Below are 18,141 nucleotides of genomic sequence, written 5' to 3' on the forward strand. Positions count from 1 at the left end.
CAAAGCTCCCACAAACTTCACTGGGGCCAGCATTTCACCCTATATATTTAGACAAAGAGCTATGTATTATATGGAATTTTCCGACCAACTCAAAATAAATTGCGTGCAATCTAACCTTTTTGCAGTGCAGTTTCCCATCTGGACGAGAGGTTTGCCCCAAATCTTAAAACTTCAGGCCAGGAAATGGAATTCAGCTTAAATGTAGAGACTCTCATGTTTGCAAATACCCCCAAGGAAGGGCAAGGATCGGGGCTTCACCTTGTGTGGTGGAGTCCAGTTTGGTCATTTGTGGTGTTGTGGGGGGCTCGGGTGGGTTAGTTATGCTTCTTGAGGGCCCAATTCTGTATCCCGTGTGCAACCGAAGTCCCTACTGAAGTCGATGAAAGTTTTGGGAGCGTAAGGAATGCAGGATTGGGCCCAGAACCATAGTCCTTTTAAATCAGACCCTGAAACTTGCATATTACTAGGCCCTATTCCTGCTCCTTTTGAAGTCAGTTTACAGAGCTTCCAGTGATTTCAGTGTGGGCAGCATCAGGCCCCTAAAGTCTCTCAACCCCAAGGTCCAGGAGTCCAATTCTGCAAGGTGTTGAGCACCTCCCATGAGGTTCTGAGTACTCCCAGTTCCCAGTGAAGTCACTGCAGGATTGGGCTCTTAACCTAACAAGTGAATATAGGATAGTTATTCTTCTGGGGGTTGAATCTAGTGGGATTTACACACAGCAGCTGGGACTAGGAGCTAGTCTTTCTGGGCTTTCCATTAGCACTGCTGCTAATTGCTGTTTGCCATCTTCCTCAGACTTTTGTTTCTCTACCTTACCAGCTAAGGGGAGATTGGCTGTTAGTGTTAGAATTTAGTCTGGGACAGACCCTCTGGTGGTGTAAATCAGCTCCATTGACTTCAAAAGAGCTCCACTGATTTACACCAGCTGCAGACCATGGGCCTGATCTTGCTGGAGCAAAATTCCCCTTGAGGTCATTTGGAATTTGGCCTTGGGAAAGACTGTGGGATTGGGCCCTTGATTGGGGTGCGTTCTAACATGCGTCTTTAGTCTTCTCATCACGTGTGAGGAGAAACCTCCCACTCCAATGGCTGTGGCAGTAAGACGACTTGCTCAGCTTGGAAACGGTTTATGTTTTGGTTTGCTCCTGATCTCACTGAAGCCAACAGGCCCAATCTGGCAGATAGGGAGGTGGGGAGAGTTTTGCTCTGGGGTCAGGCTCCAAGGCCTTTTTGGTAATGCTTGAAAATGCTGCTTGAGCTGAGATGCTGGGGCTGCTAAGTGACTCTGGGAACCCTATAGAAATCCCCAGGCCTTGATACTAATGCCAAGGGTTTTTTATAATCAGTACTGGTGATATTACAATGAATACCAGATCATTGTACCTAACGCTAATGCTGCTGTTTCAGTGCCATTGGCATTTGCCACAGCTGAAAAGGCAAGTAAACAAAGTCAGAGGGTGAAATCTTGACCCCACTGAAGTCAATGGGAGTTTTGCTGTTCACTTTGGTGGAGTCAGGATATTACCCTGGTTGTTGGGAAGGGATGAATGATCCTGAGGCTTCTTTGAAAGGTCCAGACCTTTAGCCCCAAATTCCTTCCTGTGTCAACCCCGTCTCCTCCTCCCTGCAGCTCGGAGCTGATCCTGAGAGAACCCACCATGAGTGAGCACCAGGTGTTCAGAGTCGAGTTGAATCAGTCCTTTATATAAGTGCTGTAATAAATGACTGACCCAGCTAAAGGCATCTGTACTCTGCATCAGAGACAACGTCTGTCTCTGGCTTGAAAATGGCTTTCAACTGTGTCTATTTTCAATTAAAAAAAAAATCCCAGTGCAGTTATTTATTTTAAAAAATGGGTGTGATCAAATTCCAGTTGTGCTTGTTTTGAGCATGAATACGCTGTGCCAGATTCCAGTCTGTTACACCAGTGCAAATCTGGAGTAACTCACTCCAGATTTCCGAGGTTGTAAGCAAGAGTAGAACTGGGCTGTGTGAGGAGTGAAAATCCCAACTGTTAGCTAGATGGATGTCTCTGATGTCCCGTTATAAATCAAGCTCTAGTGTGAAAGCAAATTAATTTCAAGAGCATTCCTGAAGGTGGTTTGGATTGTACTCTCAACTCTCTTGAAAGTGGCTGTCAGCGTGGCACAGATGAGAGGGGGCTGTAACTTCAGTAGGGACGGCATGATGAGAAATGCTACCACAGGGTGCAACTCTGTGAGCTTCCTGCTGAGCCAGGTGCTTTGTGGAGACACAATAGGGTAATTGATGTATTGTTAGTGAGCAAGCCCTGGATTAAGGATTCAGAGGGAAAGGAATTTGTTTGGAGTGGTCAGTGGAGTTGCAGCTCTGGAATATGGTGGATAATAATACTTACCCTCCTTTGCAAAGTGCTTTGTGATTTGGGCATCTAATTCCCATGTGCTCCTTTGACAATCCCAGCCAACCTCAAAATGTAGTGCCGGCTTCATTCTTCACGTTGCAGCAGTGAGGGTTTGAATTGTTCCTTGGGAAAATGAGTCCCTCTGATCAAGGTAAAAACACAAGAGGAAGTTAGCCCTGATTTGGGTCTATACGTGTGAGCTAGGCCTTTGCCACGCTACAGCTGAAACGATGCTAGCAGCTGTGTTTAAAAATGCCTGTTGCTTCCCAGTGCAGAAACCTATAAAGCTACATAAAGAGGTTTAGGGTTTTGCACCATGCTACAGACTAAACCCCTCTATAAAGGCTCTGTAGCATGCATTTCATGCATCCCTGCCCGCATCATTAGTGCACCCTGATGCTACCAAACCTGGCTCCCAGCCTCCGCTGTTGCTAGCATGATGTTTGAGGCAGTAACGAGTACATTTCCTATGTTTCAAACATAGGGTCTCTCCTCACTTCCACTGAAGTCAGTGGTAGCAAGATTACCACAATAGTTAGGTAGGACAACCGAGCTCTCTTAATGGAACAGGTGTCAGGAGAAGAAAAAATCTCAGAGATGGGAGGGGAGAAAAGAAAATATTTTTCTGTCACAGGTTGATACAATTTACTGACTTTGATCATATTTAGTTTGAAAGAAAATTAAAAATTAAGGTGAATTATGAATGGTTTGTGTTAACCACCAATTGTATATGGCACACCTCACACTCTGGTAAGCAGTTACTTGTGCTTTTTCCACCATCTGCCTATTGGAGTCTGATCCAAAGCCTATCCAGGTCAATGGAAGTTTTTCCAATGACTTCAGTGGGCTTCGGAGCTGGTTTTGCAGATGCATGAAGCTAGTTTATCAAGTGCTCAGCGGATGCAATGCAGGGCCAGGTTTTCAAAAGAGCCACTCAATGTATTGAACTCTTCTGAAAATCTGGCCAAATTGTGAGTGCTAAGCTTTTCTTCAAATTCTACCTAGAATACACCATTTTCCTCCATATCTGTTTTATTGCTATGAACTTCCCAAGCTCATGTGAGTGGGAATGAATATGTCAAGGAAACTTGCAGAGGGATAACACTTAGACTCTTCTGGGTTCCAAAGGATGCAACCAACCAGCCCCAAAGTGAGAAACGACACAACACCCATCCTGTTTCAAAGATTATTTTTTTGGGTTCATTTTTTTAAAAGAAATAGACCTTCCTCAAGTTAGATATTTTTTTTGCATTTCCTTCCAATCTTCTGCAGCTCAGTAGAGCAAGACCAAAGCTCCCAGCTCAAATTGGATTTCTGTGCTGGGTTAAGCACTTGTCTGTCTTGCTACCCCTACGAGTTATTTCAAGACATTTCATGTATAACCCCCTCCCCTGTCTATTTCATTGTGACATTTATCAAGTTAATTGGGGGCTTGCAAAAACAAGTGTGGGATCGGAAAGAATTGGTCTCTTAAAAACTTTTGTAGTTTGCATTTTTCTGCGACGGAGTTCAAAAAGAAAAAAATTAACTATGTTTTAGTGAAAAGCAGATTCTTTTAAATTAAAAAATGAAAATTTTCAAGTAAATTCCACTGGTTTTAATTTTTGTTTAAAGTATTAGAAAACTTTTCAGTTTTGTCAGCTTTCATTTAAAAATGTTGTTTGCTCAGAATGATGTGAAACTTCCCCTTGTTTTGTCTGGGTAAGTAAATGAATATTATTTGACTTGGGATTTTTTAAAGTCCAGCTCTCTGTAATCACCAAGAAGCTCTGCCTGAATAAAGTTCCTTATTTAAGAGGAGCGATACTCTTGAGCTTTCTGAAGCATATATGTGTTTCTTCCAGTTGTTAACGGGCTAGATTTTCAAAGAAGCTTGCTTCTGTTTAGGTACCGAAGTAAGTGATCAGATTTTCAAACAGCTCAGTGTATTGGATTTGGAGCTCTTTCACAAATCTGGCCATAAATTCACAAGGGGACTCAATGCAATCTGCTGGGTCCTGAGCACTTGTAAATCTGGTACTAGGCTCCTTGGAAAGATCCCTCCCTAGGAGGAGAGTGTGGGTAACTTTTCTTATATATAAAAATGACTGAAGAATATAGTGGGTCAGTGACCTGGAATGGCTAATCAATTGCGGGAACAGAACAGAATTTTTTTTAAAATAGTGCCCTTGCTAGAAAGTTCTTCCTATAACCGGGGATAATCAGCTCAGGACTTGGGCTGATTGGTTAAAAGGACTCATGAGAATAATCCCATTCAAATCAATGTGAATGCAGATGTTTGGGTGACTAAGGGTTTGCAGGATCGGGCCCCTTAGATTTTAACATGTGCTTGCTAAAGAATACATTTAAGCTGTTGCCAGCCATGGGACCGGGCCCTTTATGGTGCTCTGAGCTGCGGAGCAGACTTGACTCTCACTGAAGGCAGCGGGAACTGAGGGCACTCAGCCCCTGGCATGATTGGATCTCCCCATGGACAGAGTCTTCATTAAGTAATGTTTATAAAGCCCGGGTGTTGGTTAGGCACCCAGAACCCCAGGATGCCATGTGTGTGTCCGTGTCCGTGTGTGGCCTTATTCACAACTTGTCTGTGTCCCTGTTTTTATATATTTGGCAAAATCACAAGAGTCTGAATAAGGTAAACAGATATAAATAGATTTTTATTGTAAACTGTTCTGCAAATGGTACCTCCACCCACCTGCTAGGTTGTCTGATATTTTGGTGTAAAATTCCCTTTGGAAAAAGGGGGTAAAATCTTACAAGATCTTTTCATTTTCCACAAGTGTTTGATTTCCAGATGGCTTGGAACAGCTGCAGGCTGGGAGGTGGGAATGCAGCCTCGGCGGTCATTCCACTAGTCACCCCTCAGCTGATGTTAGGGCCCTCGTTGTCTCATATGCTTCCATGGGTGGAGAGGATGCTGCTGGGGGAGGGGAGAATTGCCTCCTTGGCACTGCCCCCCTGCTTTCTTGAGGGCCCTGCAGGGATCTCAGGGATTTAGGATGGGATGGGAGGAGATGCTCTCTGAGGCACTGAGTATCTGGGCTTAAGTTACTGGTGCTTGAAGCATAGTTAGTTTGAGCTCCATGCCCATAACCCTTCAGCGAGGGGAATTCTGCAAAGGGGCAGGGTGCTTGGAAGTTGCCAGCCTGGCTCCTGAGGGTGCTGCCAGGGAGGTCAGAGGAGCAGCATGGAGCTGTGGGTGGGGTGGTCCCACATTGTTATGGCTACCACCTGGCTGCGACTCCCTCAGGAGCCGGATAACATGGTGTCCATATCTGCCAGAGAGGTTTGGATGTGAAACATTCCCTGCGCCCAGGGCTTTGTCTCTGCAGCGTGTGCAGCTCATGCTAGCCTGGGGAGCAGAAGACAGGTCCTGCTTCTCTCAGCTCCATGCAGAGCTTTGGGCCCAGACCAGACTAGGATCCTCCCAGATTGTCTTATCCAGGCAGACTTGCCTGAGTAATGCAGCTCTTGCTTTCTGGGTATGCTGGTGTGATGCGAGTGTCTAGCCCCGGTGGACTCAATGTACCCAACCCGCTCTCCAGAGCACGCCCAAGGCTTCAGCACCCATCTGCAGGCATGCCGAGTCCCATCTACAGCATGCTGCAAAATGGGATCGTGCTTCAGCTGGCTCAGAGGGTGAATGTGCTGTAACATGCTCCCTTGATGTGGATGTGTCTGTAGATGGGACCTAAACTGCATTAACCCACTGACTGAGAGGCCAGTTTTCAAACCTGAGCGTTCAGAACTGCTCTTAGATGCCAAGGTGAGCACTTGGGCAAATGAGTCCCGACGTGATCCCTGAAATACAGAAGGAGGTGCCCTCGGTTCACTGCCAGCAGTTGAATATTGCACACCCCATGTGAATGTTAAATGCTGAATTTAGGATGGTAGGGATGAGTTAGTGGCTAGAACAGGAAACCAGGAGTCAGGAATTCTGGGTCCTTTTTCCAGTTCTGCCATTGGCCCAGCTTTTGGGTATATCTGTTAGGCCTTAAAAGTGTTAGTGCAAGAGTGTACATGCACAGATCTCCACATTTGCATGTGCCCAGCAGTTCATGCACACTTCCAAAAACGTTGACCGTATGGCTTTCTGCCTCAGTTTCCCCATCTGTATAATGAATTTCATGGGGATTGTGAGACTGGGCTAACCAGTGTAACTTATGAGCTCCTCCAATGAAAGCTGCTGTAATACTATTGTTCACTGAGATCTAGTAAAATGTCTTTGTCTTATAAAGGTGCTCCAGCCAACATTTTGAAAAAAGGCCGTAGACTTTAGGTGCATTGGTTTTGGATGCCAGTTTGAGACACCTGGAGCCCGATTTTCAGAGATGCCAAGTCCCTGCATTTCCCATTGACTTCAACTGGAGTGATGGGTGCTCAGCAACTCTGGTAATTGGGCTCAAGTTTGGCATCCAAAATCACCTCTGAAAATTTCCCACTCACTCACCCTCAACCCATCTGTAATCAGCTAGTGTTTTATTGCCTCAGAGTCATTCTCCATAAAATATATTAAATGCATGTTTAGGAGTCTTCACTGAAATGATCTCTGTTTGCCATGAAGAATTCAAATGTGCAAGCTTCAGATTCACCTTCTGTATCTTCTTGTGGGGAAGGGAAACACCGGTGAACAAACACTCGCCATTGTCAGACACAAAAGGGAAGCAAACATGAGGACAGAAAGTTAATAGACAAAAATTCCAAGAAAAGTTTGCTCTATTTCTAGCTCCTACCTCCATTCAGATTTGTTTGGATATAACTTTGCCACTCTCCTTGCCTTTGGGCTGATCTTTAAGGTGCTTCATCTCTGAGGTGGTTTGATCCTATCTTTGTCAGCTGGAAAGTGTGAGTGATCTCGGTTCAGCCGCATGGGTGCAGGAAGGGCTGGAGGGTCAGAGATACACTCTCCCTAACCCCTGTAAATTCTGATCGGGAATTTGGAGGTAGGAACACCCCACATGTGCGACCGCATTACAGCTGGGACTCAAATTCCCCATGAGTCTATGGGATAATAACAGCAGTGACTCGCCTGTCGTGCCATTCTTCCCTTTGGCCACCTGGTTCTTTCCCAGATATGCTCCCCTTTGGTCTCTGTATCGGTGCCGTTCTCACTCTGTGCTGATTGAAATGGCCCTGGAAGTTTTATCGATCTAACTAGCCTCACACAAAGGGTCTCTTGAGCCATACAAAGTGCTCAGTTCAGACAGTTGGGGTTGGGCTGCTGGACGAAAAGTGGCAATGTCGTTACGGGACAATCAGGAGCGAAAGCTGCTTTTGGTCCTTTCATCATGAGAACGCAGCTGCGATTGTGCCGAGCGGCTGCTGGACTCTTTAGGCCAGGATGCGCTGGGATCAGACGCCTGCTTGTTGGATTGCTCTTTCCCCTGTGACTTTCTGGGAAAGGATTAGGGAGTTGGGCTGTAATTGAGTAAATGTGGTTTTATCTGATTTCAGCACACGGTGCCAGGTTAACTGACCCTGGCTTCCGTCCTGTTTGGTAGATTGGGGGTAAAATACAGTGGATACCAGATGTATTGCTTAATACAGCATCTGCCTGCTTGAAAGACACTCCTTGGCATTCTTCTCCATTACGGGCTCGCATCTGATCCCGCAGGGAGTGGCCTGCCCCTATGGATTTTGGTGGAGTCGCTCATTTGCAACCGAATGAGTGAGGTCAGAGTCTGGCCCCAAAAGGAAAAGAAATGTGCTGGATTTGGGGGTCTGCATTGCCGTAACGACTGCAAAGGACGGAGAACGGTCCATGGGGGAAGTGGAGATTGTGGTGCCCTGAAGTGAGGGAGGAGCGGGAACCTTCATAATCCCTGAGAGCTTTGCTGGAACCGAGCTGAACTTTCTGCTTGAAAAAGGTTTGCCTCGGAGGAAAAAATGTGGCCCTGTGTGGAGAGGAGAAAGAATCCCTGTGTGCGCCGTCTCGCTCTCTGGCAGACCGGGGGTCAGCGCTGCTAGGAACACGCTTGTTTCTTCAGGGGCTGGAACGTGTAATTTAGCTTGTCACGGAGGAATGCGGTCAATGTCTTTATTTAATAAGAAGATTGTTAACCTGCCGTGGTGCCTCATCTTCCTTCCTCTCCACCCCTCCAGGCCCAGGGTAAGAAGGAACACGGCGCTTTTGTCTCCCAGCCGGTGGCTGCCGTCGGATGAGAAGGTTTAGCGGCAGCTCTGTTCGCATGACTGGCTTGAGCTATACCAGATGCAGACATGCCACAATTACATGTTGGGCTGGTTTTCAGCCCCAGCTCTAGTCCCTAACTCCCGCAAGTAGGATATTTTCCTACCCATTTGAGTCAGCCCCAGTGCTCCCTAGAAGCTTGGGACGGGGGCCTCAACTGCATGCCTAGCAAATTAAAACACCATGTGAACATGGCCCGTTAAAGGGCTAAGGGTTTGATGCTCTCGTCAGTGAATCAATGGGATCTGAGGGTGCTTTGCACCATGCAGAATTGGGCCCTTGATCTGGGCAAGGAAATCTCCTGTAGAGAATCCCCCTGCTGGCTGAGTAGGCCTTTCCAAATGAGACCGTTTGCTGCGCTGTTAGGGGCCCCGGCTGGAGAATGCATCCCTCCCTGTACAGGGAAGGACCGGACTTCAACACATGCTAAAGTGCTTCCCTGAGTGTGGGTTGGGGGGGGGCTGTGCACTGGCTCAGCAGGAGTACTGCTCGTCTTTTACACAGTCCCTGAGTGAGGCCGGAGCCTAGGTGCTGTGGAATTATCCTGGGCACCCCTGGTGATGGAGCTGTGATGACGGACAGCAGAAGTATCATTTCACGGAACCCTGCCCTTCCCCAGGCCTCAAGTGCTGACAGAGCTCGCTGCCTCACCACAGGGCAGGCTGGGACTGGCCTCTGGGTGCAGAGAAGCCTGAGAAGCCTTCTGTGGAAAGAAGGAATCGCTTTTCTCTTTGGAATATCTAAACAAGTGCCACGCCAACCCCAGAGGAAATATTAACGCCCCCTCAGGGAACTCCGTGCTGCTCTTTGGGTCTCCAGGAGCCCTGATTCTGCAATCAGATCTGCACAGGCAGGTCTGTAAGCCTGTGTAGAACTCCTCCCCACAACCGATAAATATCTTAAAGGTTAACGATGCTGCTGTGCAATTCGCATTGTTTTTTAAACGCAATTATTTGTGGCCTAATTGTGCACTCTTTCAAGGAGCTGGCAAAGTTCCCGTTGACTTTAATGGGAGCAGGATCGGCCCCCCACGATTCAGTTTGGGAGAAATGTAGAACCCGAGGTTGAGCCGGTGAAGGGATTTAGCCACCCAACTCTTCTTAAATTTCAGTGGAAGCTTTGAAAAGGCTAGATCCCCGACGCAGCTCACCTGGAGCCTGCAAACTCTTACTCACGTGAGGAGCTCCATTGACAACTCTGGAATAATGCATGTCAATGAAGGCTACTGGTGTGAGTGAGGCTTGTAGAGACAAGCTTTGTAAGCATCACGTATCAGCGCAATAAGAAAAAGATGATTTTTTCTTACATCATGGCTAGTAAATAAATGAAACTCTTCATAAATTTCAGCCTAAGGGCTGGTTGCCCTAGATGCTGAGCACCCCTTCAGAGGAGCTGAGAGATGACAGCATTCAGACTGCCTACCGCTTGATGTCTTTGGATCAAGACTGGGTGCCTTTCTGGGAGATAAACTTGAGTCAAGTTATTGGGCTCAGTGCAGCAGTAACTGGGTGAAAGCCTACGGCTTATGTTATACAGGAGGCCAGATCAGATGATCTAAGGGTCCCTTAAAATGTATGGTTTCAGAGTAGCAGTCGTGTTAGTCTGTATTTGCAAAAAGAAAAGGAGTACTTTTGGCACCTTAGAGACTAAAAAATTTATTTGAGCATAAGCTTTCATGAGCTACAGCTCACTTCATCGGATGCATGAAGTATATGAATGTATGAATCCGTGAGTCACAGGAGCTGCTAAATAAGACTATCCTATTTTACAGAAAACATCTGGGGACTCTCTAATCTGGTACATTTCACCCTGCAGAGTTGCATACAGATTATCTGAATGACAAGAGGAGGGGCAGAGGGTTGGGACTCTCTTATCCAGAGCCTCCTCTGACACTGGGCTGTAATTTTTTGTGTGTTTCCAGCAAATATGCTTCCAGCAAACCTTTTAGGGCTGGATCCATGTAAATCAGTGGGATTCTTTCCATTGGCTTCTATGTGGGTTTTGGATCAGGCACTGGATAAATAAATAGACGGAAATAACAAATCAAATGCTTTTAACTAGTATTTTAAGTAGTCCAAATGTCTGACTCCAGCCACAACTCCATCCAAACCCTCTGAAGGAAAAAAAAATCTCTTATTTCCATGGAGCCTGCTTTTCGCCAGTGATCAGGGTATTAATAGCTGGCACTTTGGTCCAGGCCTCTCTCTCCATAGATTCTGTGTTTCTGGCCTAGAAGGAAACATATGTCTGGTGGCAAGTAATATTTGACGCTGATCAGCGTAGCAGGGTAATTTTATACCTCCACTCTCAAGAAATCCTCCAATCCACAGACTGAGTCCCAGTCCTTGTGGTTAATGCAAATCGAAAACCTCACCCCACTTGTCACTAAATTTGAATGGGTCCATAAAAGCAAATTATATAGATTGGGCATTTCCCTGGCTTCCTTGCATGCAGCCTGAGGTTTCCTGACCCCACTACCTGGTGTTGCCCTGCAGCGACACCTGCTGGAGACGTCTGGAAATGAAGCTGTCTAGTTCTCTGACTGCTAAGGAAACCTGGAGCTTATATGGAGGAGGTTCAAGAGTGTGATTTCGGAGTCCCTAGCTTGTGCCTTTAGTTCTTTCCGTCGAGTAAACTGGTTGCATCTTCATTCTGAGCTAATGGAAGAAGCCATGGAAAGAGGGTTTGTTAACGGTGACTGTGGTTTGTCTTTTAATGGAGGTAGCAGGAACTGGGGACAGTTCTCTCTCCCTGCACCTCTCCAGTCTAAATACACATTTTACAACTTTCAACCCCTCTGGAGTGGGAAGGAGACAAACTCTGCTCCCCTGATGGGGCAACTGGGAAGAACCTCTGGGAATGGAAACGCCTGGAGTTTCTTAGCCTGCATGCAAGGAAACCCGATTGTATATGGAAGGCAGCTCTAGATAGCGAAAGATCCCTTTGCTCCTCAGTGAAAGGCCGCTGTCTGTAAGTGGCACACAGCTACACCTAGGCAATAATTCACTGTGCTTTCTGATCTAAAGAGGATGAATTCCTGGTCCTGATGCTGCTGCTATCAGAGGCCTGTGCTGTTGGTGTTTGTGGCCCTAGGCCGTAATAAGAAGCATTCGCAGCTCTGAAGGACAGTTACACTAAGCTCTGGCCTGCTTCTTAGGTGCTGCCAACCTCCTGCAGGGCTGCTTTTAGCACCAGAAGTCAGAGCGGTTTCTTCACTTCTAACTTCTGAGCTCTCTGCTCCCTGGCAACGAATGACCATGGGTGATTTCCTCGTTGGCCCTGAATATAAAACACACAGAATGATGCACTGCACACTTACCCTAACCGAGAGCTGCAGGAGGGGTCAGAGAAGTGGCCTGGCTAGCCCCAGAGGGAGGGGAGTGAAACAGTCACGGGATAATTTAATATTGCCCGGCAGCTGGAGACCACAGAGAGCGGCGAAGGGATGTTGTCATGAATATTAACTAGGAAGAAGGCTGGGGTGGGAGGGAGGTTTGTAATGCAAGTGCTTAGACTCTAGACCAAGCCCCAGACAGCAGCTCAACCTCTTCCTGTGATGCTTTTTCTTATTATTATTCGGGAACATTGTGAGCAGCGATGGAAGGATTAAGATCGCTGCTGGCACAGGTAGGCATCAGCTGCTGGCCCTGAGTCAGTCTGCGATTGAACGGGCAGAGGGTTATGGTGGGATGAGGCAATGAAATAGGCCTCTCCTGCAGGTCCCTTTCTCAACCCAAAAGTGAAGGGTTCTCGGGGCACAAGGCGCCCTGCTCAGTGGTTTACAGGAGAGACGCTCATCTCCCCAGCTCTGCTGCTGTCAGTGCTGCCAAGAGACGGACTCAGCCCTGAAAGCTGTGGGCCCATTTGGATCTGGACTTGATGGTTCAGGCCCATCTGTACCTACTGGGCTTTTCTCTGGTTCCTTCCACCTGGATTTCAAGGCAGTTTTGTAACCCAAATGAATAAGCCCTCCAAAGACTATGGTGAGGTGTTCTTATCTCCCTTTTACTCTGTGTGTAAACTGAGGCATAGTGCCCAGTGAATTGGTTACCCCACAGCATGTTGGTGGCAGAGCTGGGAACAGATCTGTGGTCTCCTAACTCTAAGATGTTTGCTCTCACCAGTGGGCTGTGCTCCCTCTGGGGTGTAGGTGACTTCTTTTTCTGGATAAAAGCGCGTGGTGCAAGGTAACACATGTAACCAGGGACCAGTGACTGTGAATTCAAGCCCTTCCAGAAAGCTGTGGTTTGGCCCAATGCCTTCAGTGTAGGGTTCAGGTGATAACTGACCTCAGTCCCTTCCCCCAGTCCCCCAGGAGAAACTTGGTGGGAGGTTCTGTTCCTGCAGGATGTCTTAGCTCTGATGTGTTGAGCTCCCTCCTGCACCCATTTCTGCTCCATCTGGTTAGGGGTGACAGCGGCTCTGGTGTGCAAACAGGGCCAGGTCTGCAAGTGCTCAGATCTCTCCACTGCGTGAGGGGCCGTGCCTGCTGGCGCTGGTTGCTCGGCCAGTTCTCATGGCAATGTGTGGAGCGTGTATGCAGCAGAGAGGTGATGCACTAGATACAAACCCCAACCTTCCCTAGGAGATGGTTGAATCTCTGCCTTCCCTACTCAGCTCGCCAGAGTCTACCAAGGTGTTTCTGGCCTCCTCCCAGACTGCCAGCTGCTGAGAGAAGGGGCATCCTGTCATCCCAACCCCTTCCGTGCCACCCAGGTCCACGCTGCGCAGTGCGTAACAAGTCCCTGTGCCCACAGCAGGAGAATAATGATGGAGAGCATTAAAAGCTCGGGGCGGGGGAAGGTGGGGGCGGATGCAGGAGCAAGGAAACAGGAAATAATGGGGCAAATCTCGGTCCCTTGTTGCTATTTTCTGTGTGGCTTGTAAGTTCCTCAGGGCAGAGCAGCCCTGGGCCTTATCTGCCATGCTCGAGAAATGATCCGTTGTCATACTGAGGCATACATGACACTTTATACTGTGTCCGTGGCCCTGGGGGCGCCGTCACCAACCCCCTGGGCGCCGGGCTCTGCTGCAGTCTCCATAGCAGGACGATGCTAGGGCTGTGCCAGATACCACATGCCCCTCGGTGAGGATGCACCAGGTGCCAGGGGGAGGGAGAGATTGTTGGAAGGGGGTTTGGCCTCTCCGCTAGCAGGTCTATCTGTGGAGCAGACCGCGCTGGAGCGGGGTGAGTGCCTTTTCAGGACAGTAGGTGATGGGAGTGGTGCTCGGCTTCCATTGCTGTGATCCATCCTATCCCCCACCACACATTGCGGCACCTGGGTTTGGTTCCCCATAAAGCCCAAGGAAATGATTCACCCAGGCCTCCTCCCATCAGGAGCAACCCCCAGCTTCTGCCCTGCCGTTTGCTCCCGTCCCTCTAACCTGGCTTGTGATGGATAAATGCCTGGCTCGCAGAGAGGCCAGTACTGCAGAGGAAGGATGGACCAGACTCCAGCACTTACAGCATCATATAGGGCCTGATTTATAGGGCACATCTGGGTGGGATGGGCGAGTGCTCACTGTCTGGTCCCCAGTCTGAGGAAGGGCCCACAGGAACCTAGGCAAACGGGTATTACCTCGCTCCTTCCTCCCAGGGGGCTTGTGGGGCTTAGTGCAGGAAGGATCCTAAGGCGCTTTGAGATCTGAGGGAGGGGATGGAGCTCACTTTCTCACCTGCTCAAGCTTTGCTCTTTGGATTCTAGTTCTAGGGTTTCGGCGGAGCTGGCCATGATGTTACGGTTCCTGGTGGCTGCCCTCTTCCCAGCTGTGATCCTGGCTGCGCCACCTCCCATTAACAAACTGGCCCTTTTCCCAGACAAGAGTGCGTGGTGTGAGGCGAAGAACATCACCCAGATAGTGGGGCACAGCGGCTGTGAGTCGAAGTCCATCCAGAACAGGTACGGGGGGAGCAGGCTGAAATGCAGCCCAGGGCTTCTCAAGATGCAACTTGCTTCCTTTACTCTTCAGGTTACTTTGCCTGATGCAGACTCCCTGCTAAGGGAGAAGATTTTGAGTCGATTTCAGGACCAGAGCCCTAGTTGGCACCATCTGGATTTAGCAACACGGGGCTGTAGTAGGGAGTCGATTGGTTGGGTGGCAGAGCCAGAACTAGGAGGAGGTTCCTAGAACAGGTTGTTACCACTCTCCAAGCTGGGAGACACTGACGGAAATGTGCACTCAAGCCCTCATTTCCCTCTTAAGAGACTTAAAGCGCAGTGTGACTCTCTTGCAAGTGACTTCAAGCTGCAGTGACCCTGATGATGTCCTCTCCTGGAAGAGTCCAGGAACAATGCCACAGCCCCTGGGTTCTGCTCTGGTCACTGACAGCAGGATACCGTAACGAGCTGGCGTTTGTGTGCACACCACTGCCCTCTACTGGATGGACTCGGAACTGCTCAGCTGTGTCATAGACCCTGTAGTGCAATTGGTTTTTCCCAAGTGGCAAGCTGGGCTCTTGATGTATGAGAATCTGAGTTCTCCCCCCCCAACATCCCAAGTGGCTGTGGGGTGTGCACAGTGTTTATGGCAATGCAGCTTTATCTTGTTCAACTGGGTCACGCTTTGAGTCACTCCTTGAGCCCAGGGGTCACACATGCAGGCCGTATGTGTCCCAGCATAGGAAAGCCAAGGCAAGGACTCCTCCTTCCTCTCCCCACCACTTCCGTCCAAGTCCTTCAGTCCCACCTCTGCTTCTCTGGCCCATCGGATGCTGGCTCGCTGTAGGGCATACGGGGAGCTTTTCATAGGGCGGAGGAGAAGGGTGCTGCATTGAGACGCTACCTGCTTCATCACTGCTGGAGCAGCTCTGGTTGTGGGGCTGAGCGGCTGCAGAGAGAAGCCCTGGCTCTTTTCCCATTGTGACAGCTCTCTAGCCACCTATCTCCAGCCTGTCCCGGTAGAAGACCATGATCTTGCTACCTCCCTCGCCTCCGGCAAGCACTGCCTGCTACCAGAGCCCTAGGCAGGGAGCGTCTCGTGCCTGGTTTGCATCAAGCTCCCAGTCCCATCTAATGCTCTGCTACATGGGCTTTACTCCTGCCTTTTCTTCACAGGGCCTGCTTGGGACAGTGCTTCAGCTACAGCGTCCCCAACACCTTCCCTCAGTCTACGGAGTCCCTGGTGCACTGTGACTCCTGCATGCCCGCGCAGTCCATGTGGGAAATCGTGAGTAACACCTCCTGTTCTAAGGCCCTCTGAGTACCTGGGGATGGCTGGCTTTGCAGTTTGGGTGCAGGCCTGGGAATTGAGAGATCCGGATTTTAGTCCTGCCTGCTCTGTGCCTCAGTTTCCCCACTGGTGCCATGGGCATGGGGTGATTTGTTGACGTCTCTCAAGTGCCCTGTGATCCTTAGATGGAAAGTGCTAGTCCAGGCAAGTCTATTGTTATGAATAATAATAAATACATAAACGCTTGCTGAGCCATCCCTCCGCCCCGTGACTCCATGCATTATTCATTTCTGCTGTCACGCCCACATGCCCTCTCGTCTGATCCCTCCCTTTGTCTCCGTCTCCCACTCATGGCTTTGTGCCTTCTTCCATGCCTGAAACAGTCTCCCACATCTCATCTGCCAGTCACCCACCAATCTCCTCGCCAGCAACGTCTCTGTGCCCTCGCACGCCCCAGGCATCGCCCCATTAATCCGAGTGAGCCTGGGACCCTGCCTTTGGTGCTGGTTCAGGGATGCCCTCAGTGCATGTGAATCACTAAATGCATACGTGGGGCTCTAAAGCCAGCTGGTCCTAGGAGTCAGGAGAACTAGGGTCTGTTCTGAGCTCTGCTGTTGACTCGCTGGGCGCCTTTGGGGCAGGTGAATTAGGGCAAAACTTTCCAAAGCCACGTCTGATTCTGGATGCCCAGCTAATGGGGGCATTTGCAAGGGCCGGCCAAGTTTCTTATTATTTGATATTTCTATTGCAGTGGTGCCTGGCTGGGGACTCGCTGTGCCAGGTGCTGTACAAATGCAATTCCTCCCCCTTGGCCAACATCAGGGATTGAACTGGGGCCTCCAGAGCTGAGAGTCTTTACAGTAGTGGTCACCAACCAGTCGATCACGATCTCCGGTGGCAGCACAATGTGGCTGCTGCTAAGGCAGACTCCCTGCCTACCCTGGCCCCACACCGGTTCTGGAAGCAGCCACTTCAGCCTCGCAGGCTGGGGGGTGGCGTGGGGGCAGGGGTCTCCCTCTGTGCACTGCTCCTGCCTGCAGGTACCGCCCCCGCAGCTCCCATTGGCCGGGAGAGCTGCAGGGGCGGTGCTTTCAGAGAGGGGCAGCGCATGGAGCCTCGTTCCCCCCTCCTCCCTATCCCAGGGGCTGAAGGGGTGCAGGAGTGGTGTGGGGTCGGGGTAGGCAGGGAGCCTGCCTTAGCCTCCTGCACCCACCAACGACAGGGAGCCACAGGACGTAAGTCCTGCCCAGCGGGAGGCTGAACCCCAAGCCCCACCCTGAGACTCCTCCCAGAGCCAGCACCCTATCCCCCTCCTGCACCCCCAGCCCCATCCTGAGCCTTCTCCCAGAGCCAGCACCCTATCCCCATCCTGCACCCCAAGCCCCATCCTGAGCCTTCTCCCAGAGCCAGCACCTCACACCCCCTTCTACACCCCAAGCCCCACCCTGAGCCCCCTCCCAGAGTCAGCACCCCATACCCCCTCCTGCACCCCAAGCCCCACCTTGAGCCCCCTCCCAGAGCCAACACTCCACACCCCCTTCTGCATCCCAAGCCCCACGCTGAACCCCCTCCCAGAGCCAGCACCCTGAACCCCCTTGTCCACCCCAACCCCCTGCCCTAGCCCGGAGCCCCCGCCTTCATCCTGACTCCCTCCTAGAGCTTGCACCCCTCACCACATCCCGAACTCCAACCCCCTGCCTCAGCCCGGTGAAAATGAGTGAGGGCAGGGAAGAGCGAGAGAGGGAGGGATGGAGTGAGCAGGGCGGCGCTTTGGGGAAGGGGCGGGTTAGATCCTGAGTTGCCCTTTGGTTCAAAAAGTGATCTTAGGTGTCAAAAGGTTGGAAACTGCAGCTCCGCAGCTTGAGGCTTGCTGAGCTGTAACAGACGTGCATTCTCTGAACATGGGACACTGACCAGTGGGTTTTGCAGACTCCTAGGAAATGACGGAACCTGCCCATAAGAGCTTCCAGCTGGACTGGGGCAGAGTGGGCTCTGAGCTGTGTGCCCCGCCTAGCCCTGCAGTGGGCTGGGGTATGTTTTGGAGGGGAGGGGGATCATTTCCCGCTCACTCCCCTCCTCTTCCTCTGATCCAGGTGACGCTGGAGTGCCCGGGCAACGCCGAGATCCCCAGAGTCGACAAGCTGGTGGAGAAGATCCTCCACTGCAGCTGCCAGGCCTGCGGGAAGGAGCCGAGCCACGAGGGGGCGCTGTTCAATGTCTACCTGAACGCAGAGGAGAACCTGCCCGCCGAGGGCCCCAGCCCCCATCACTACGCGCACCACCAGCAGGAGGCGGAAGAGGCTCCTGTCTCCAACCACCACCGCGAGGAGGGGCGGGGCGGCGAGGAGTGACCCACGCTCTCCAGGACTGTCCTTCCAGCCTGCAGTGCGGACGGGG

At 50.3% G+C, this 18,141-nt stretch overlaps 1 protein-coding gene across 2 annotated transcripts in view; it reads left to right on the forward strand.

Moving 5' to 3' along the window:
• The window catches only part of NBL1 (NBL1, DAN family BMP antagonist), a 28,116-nt gene extending 9,975 nt beyond the window's left edge, over positions 1–18,141 (forward strand). For both annotated transcript variants that reach the window (XM_073316351.2, XM_073316350.2), the window contains exons 2-4: positions 14,280–14,474; positions 15,630–15,741; positions 17,838–18,141. In XM_073316351.2, coding sequence (XP_073172452.1) covers positions 14,305–14,474; positions 15,630–15,741; positions 17,838–18,095 — 540 coding nt within the window. In that variant the 5' untranslated portion in view covers positions 14,280–14,304 and the 3' untranslated portion in view covers positions 18,096–18,141. The remainder of the gene's footprint in view (positions 1–14,279; positions 14,475–15,629; positions 15,742–17,837) is intronic.

This window comes from Lepidochelys kempii, chromosome 18 (genome assembly GCF_965140285.1).
Source record: "Lepidochelys kempii isolate rLepKem1 chromosome 18, rLepKem1.hap1, whole genome shotgun sequence".
NCBI lineage: Eukaryota > Metazoa > Chordata > Testudines > Cheloniidae > Lepidochelys > Lepidochelys kempii.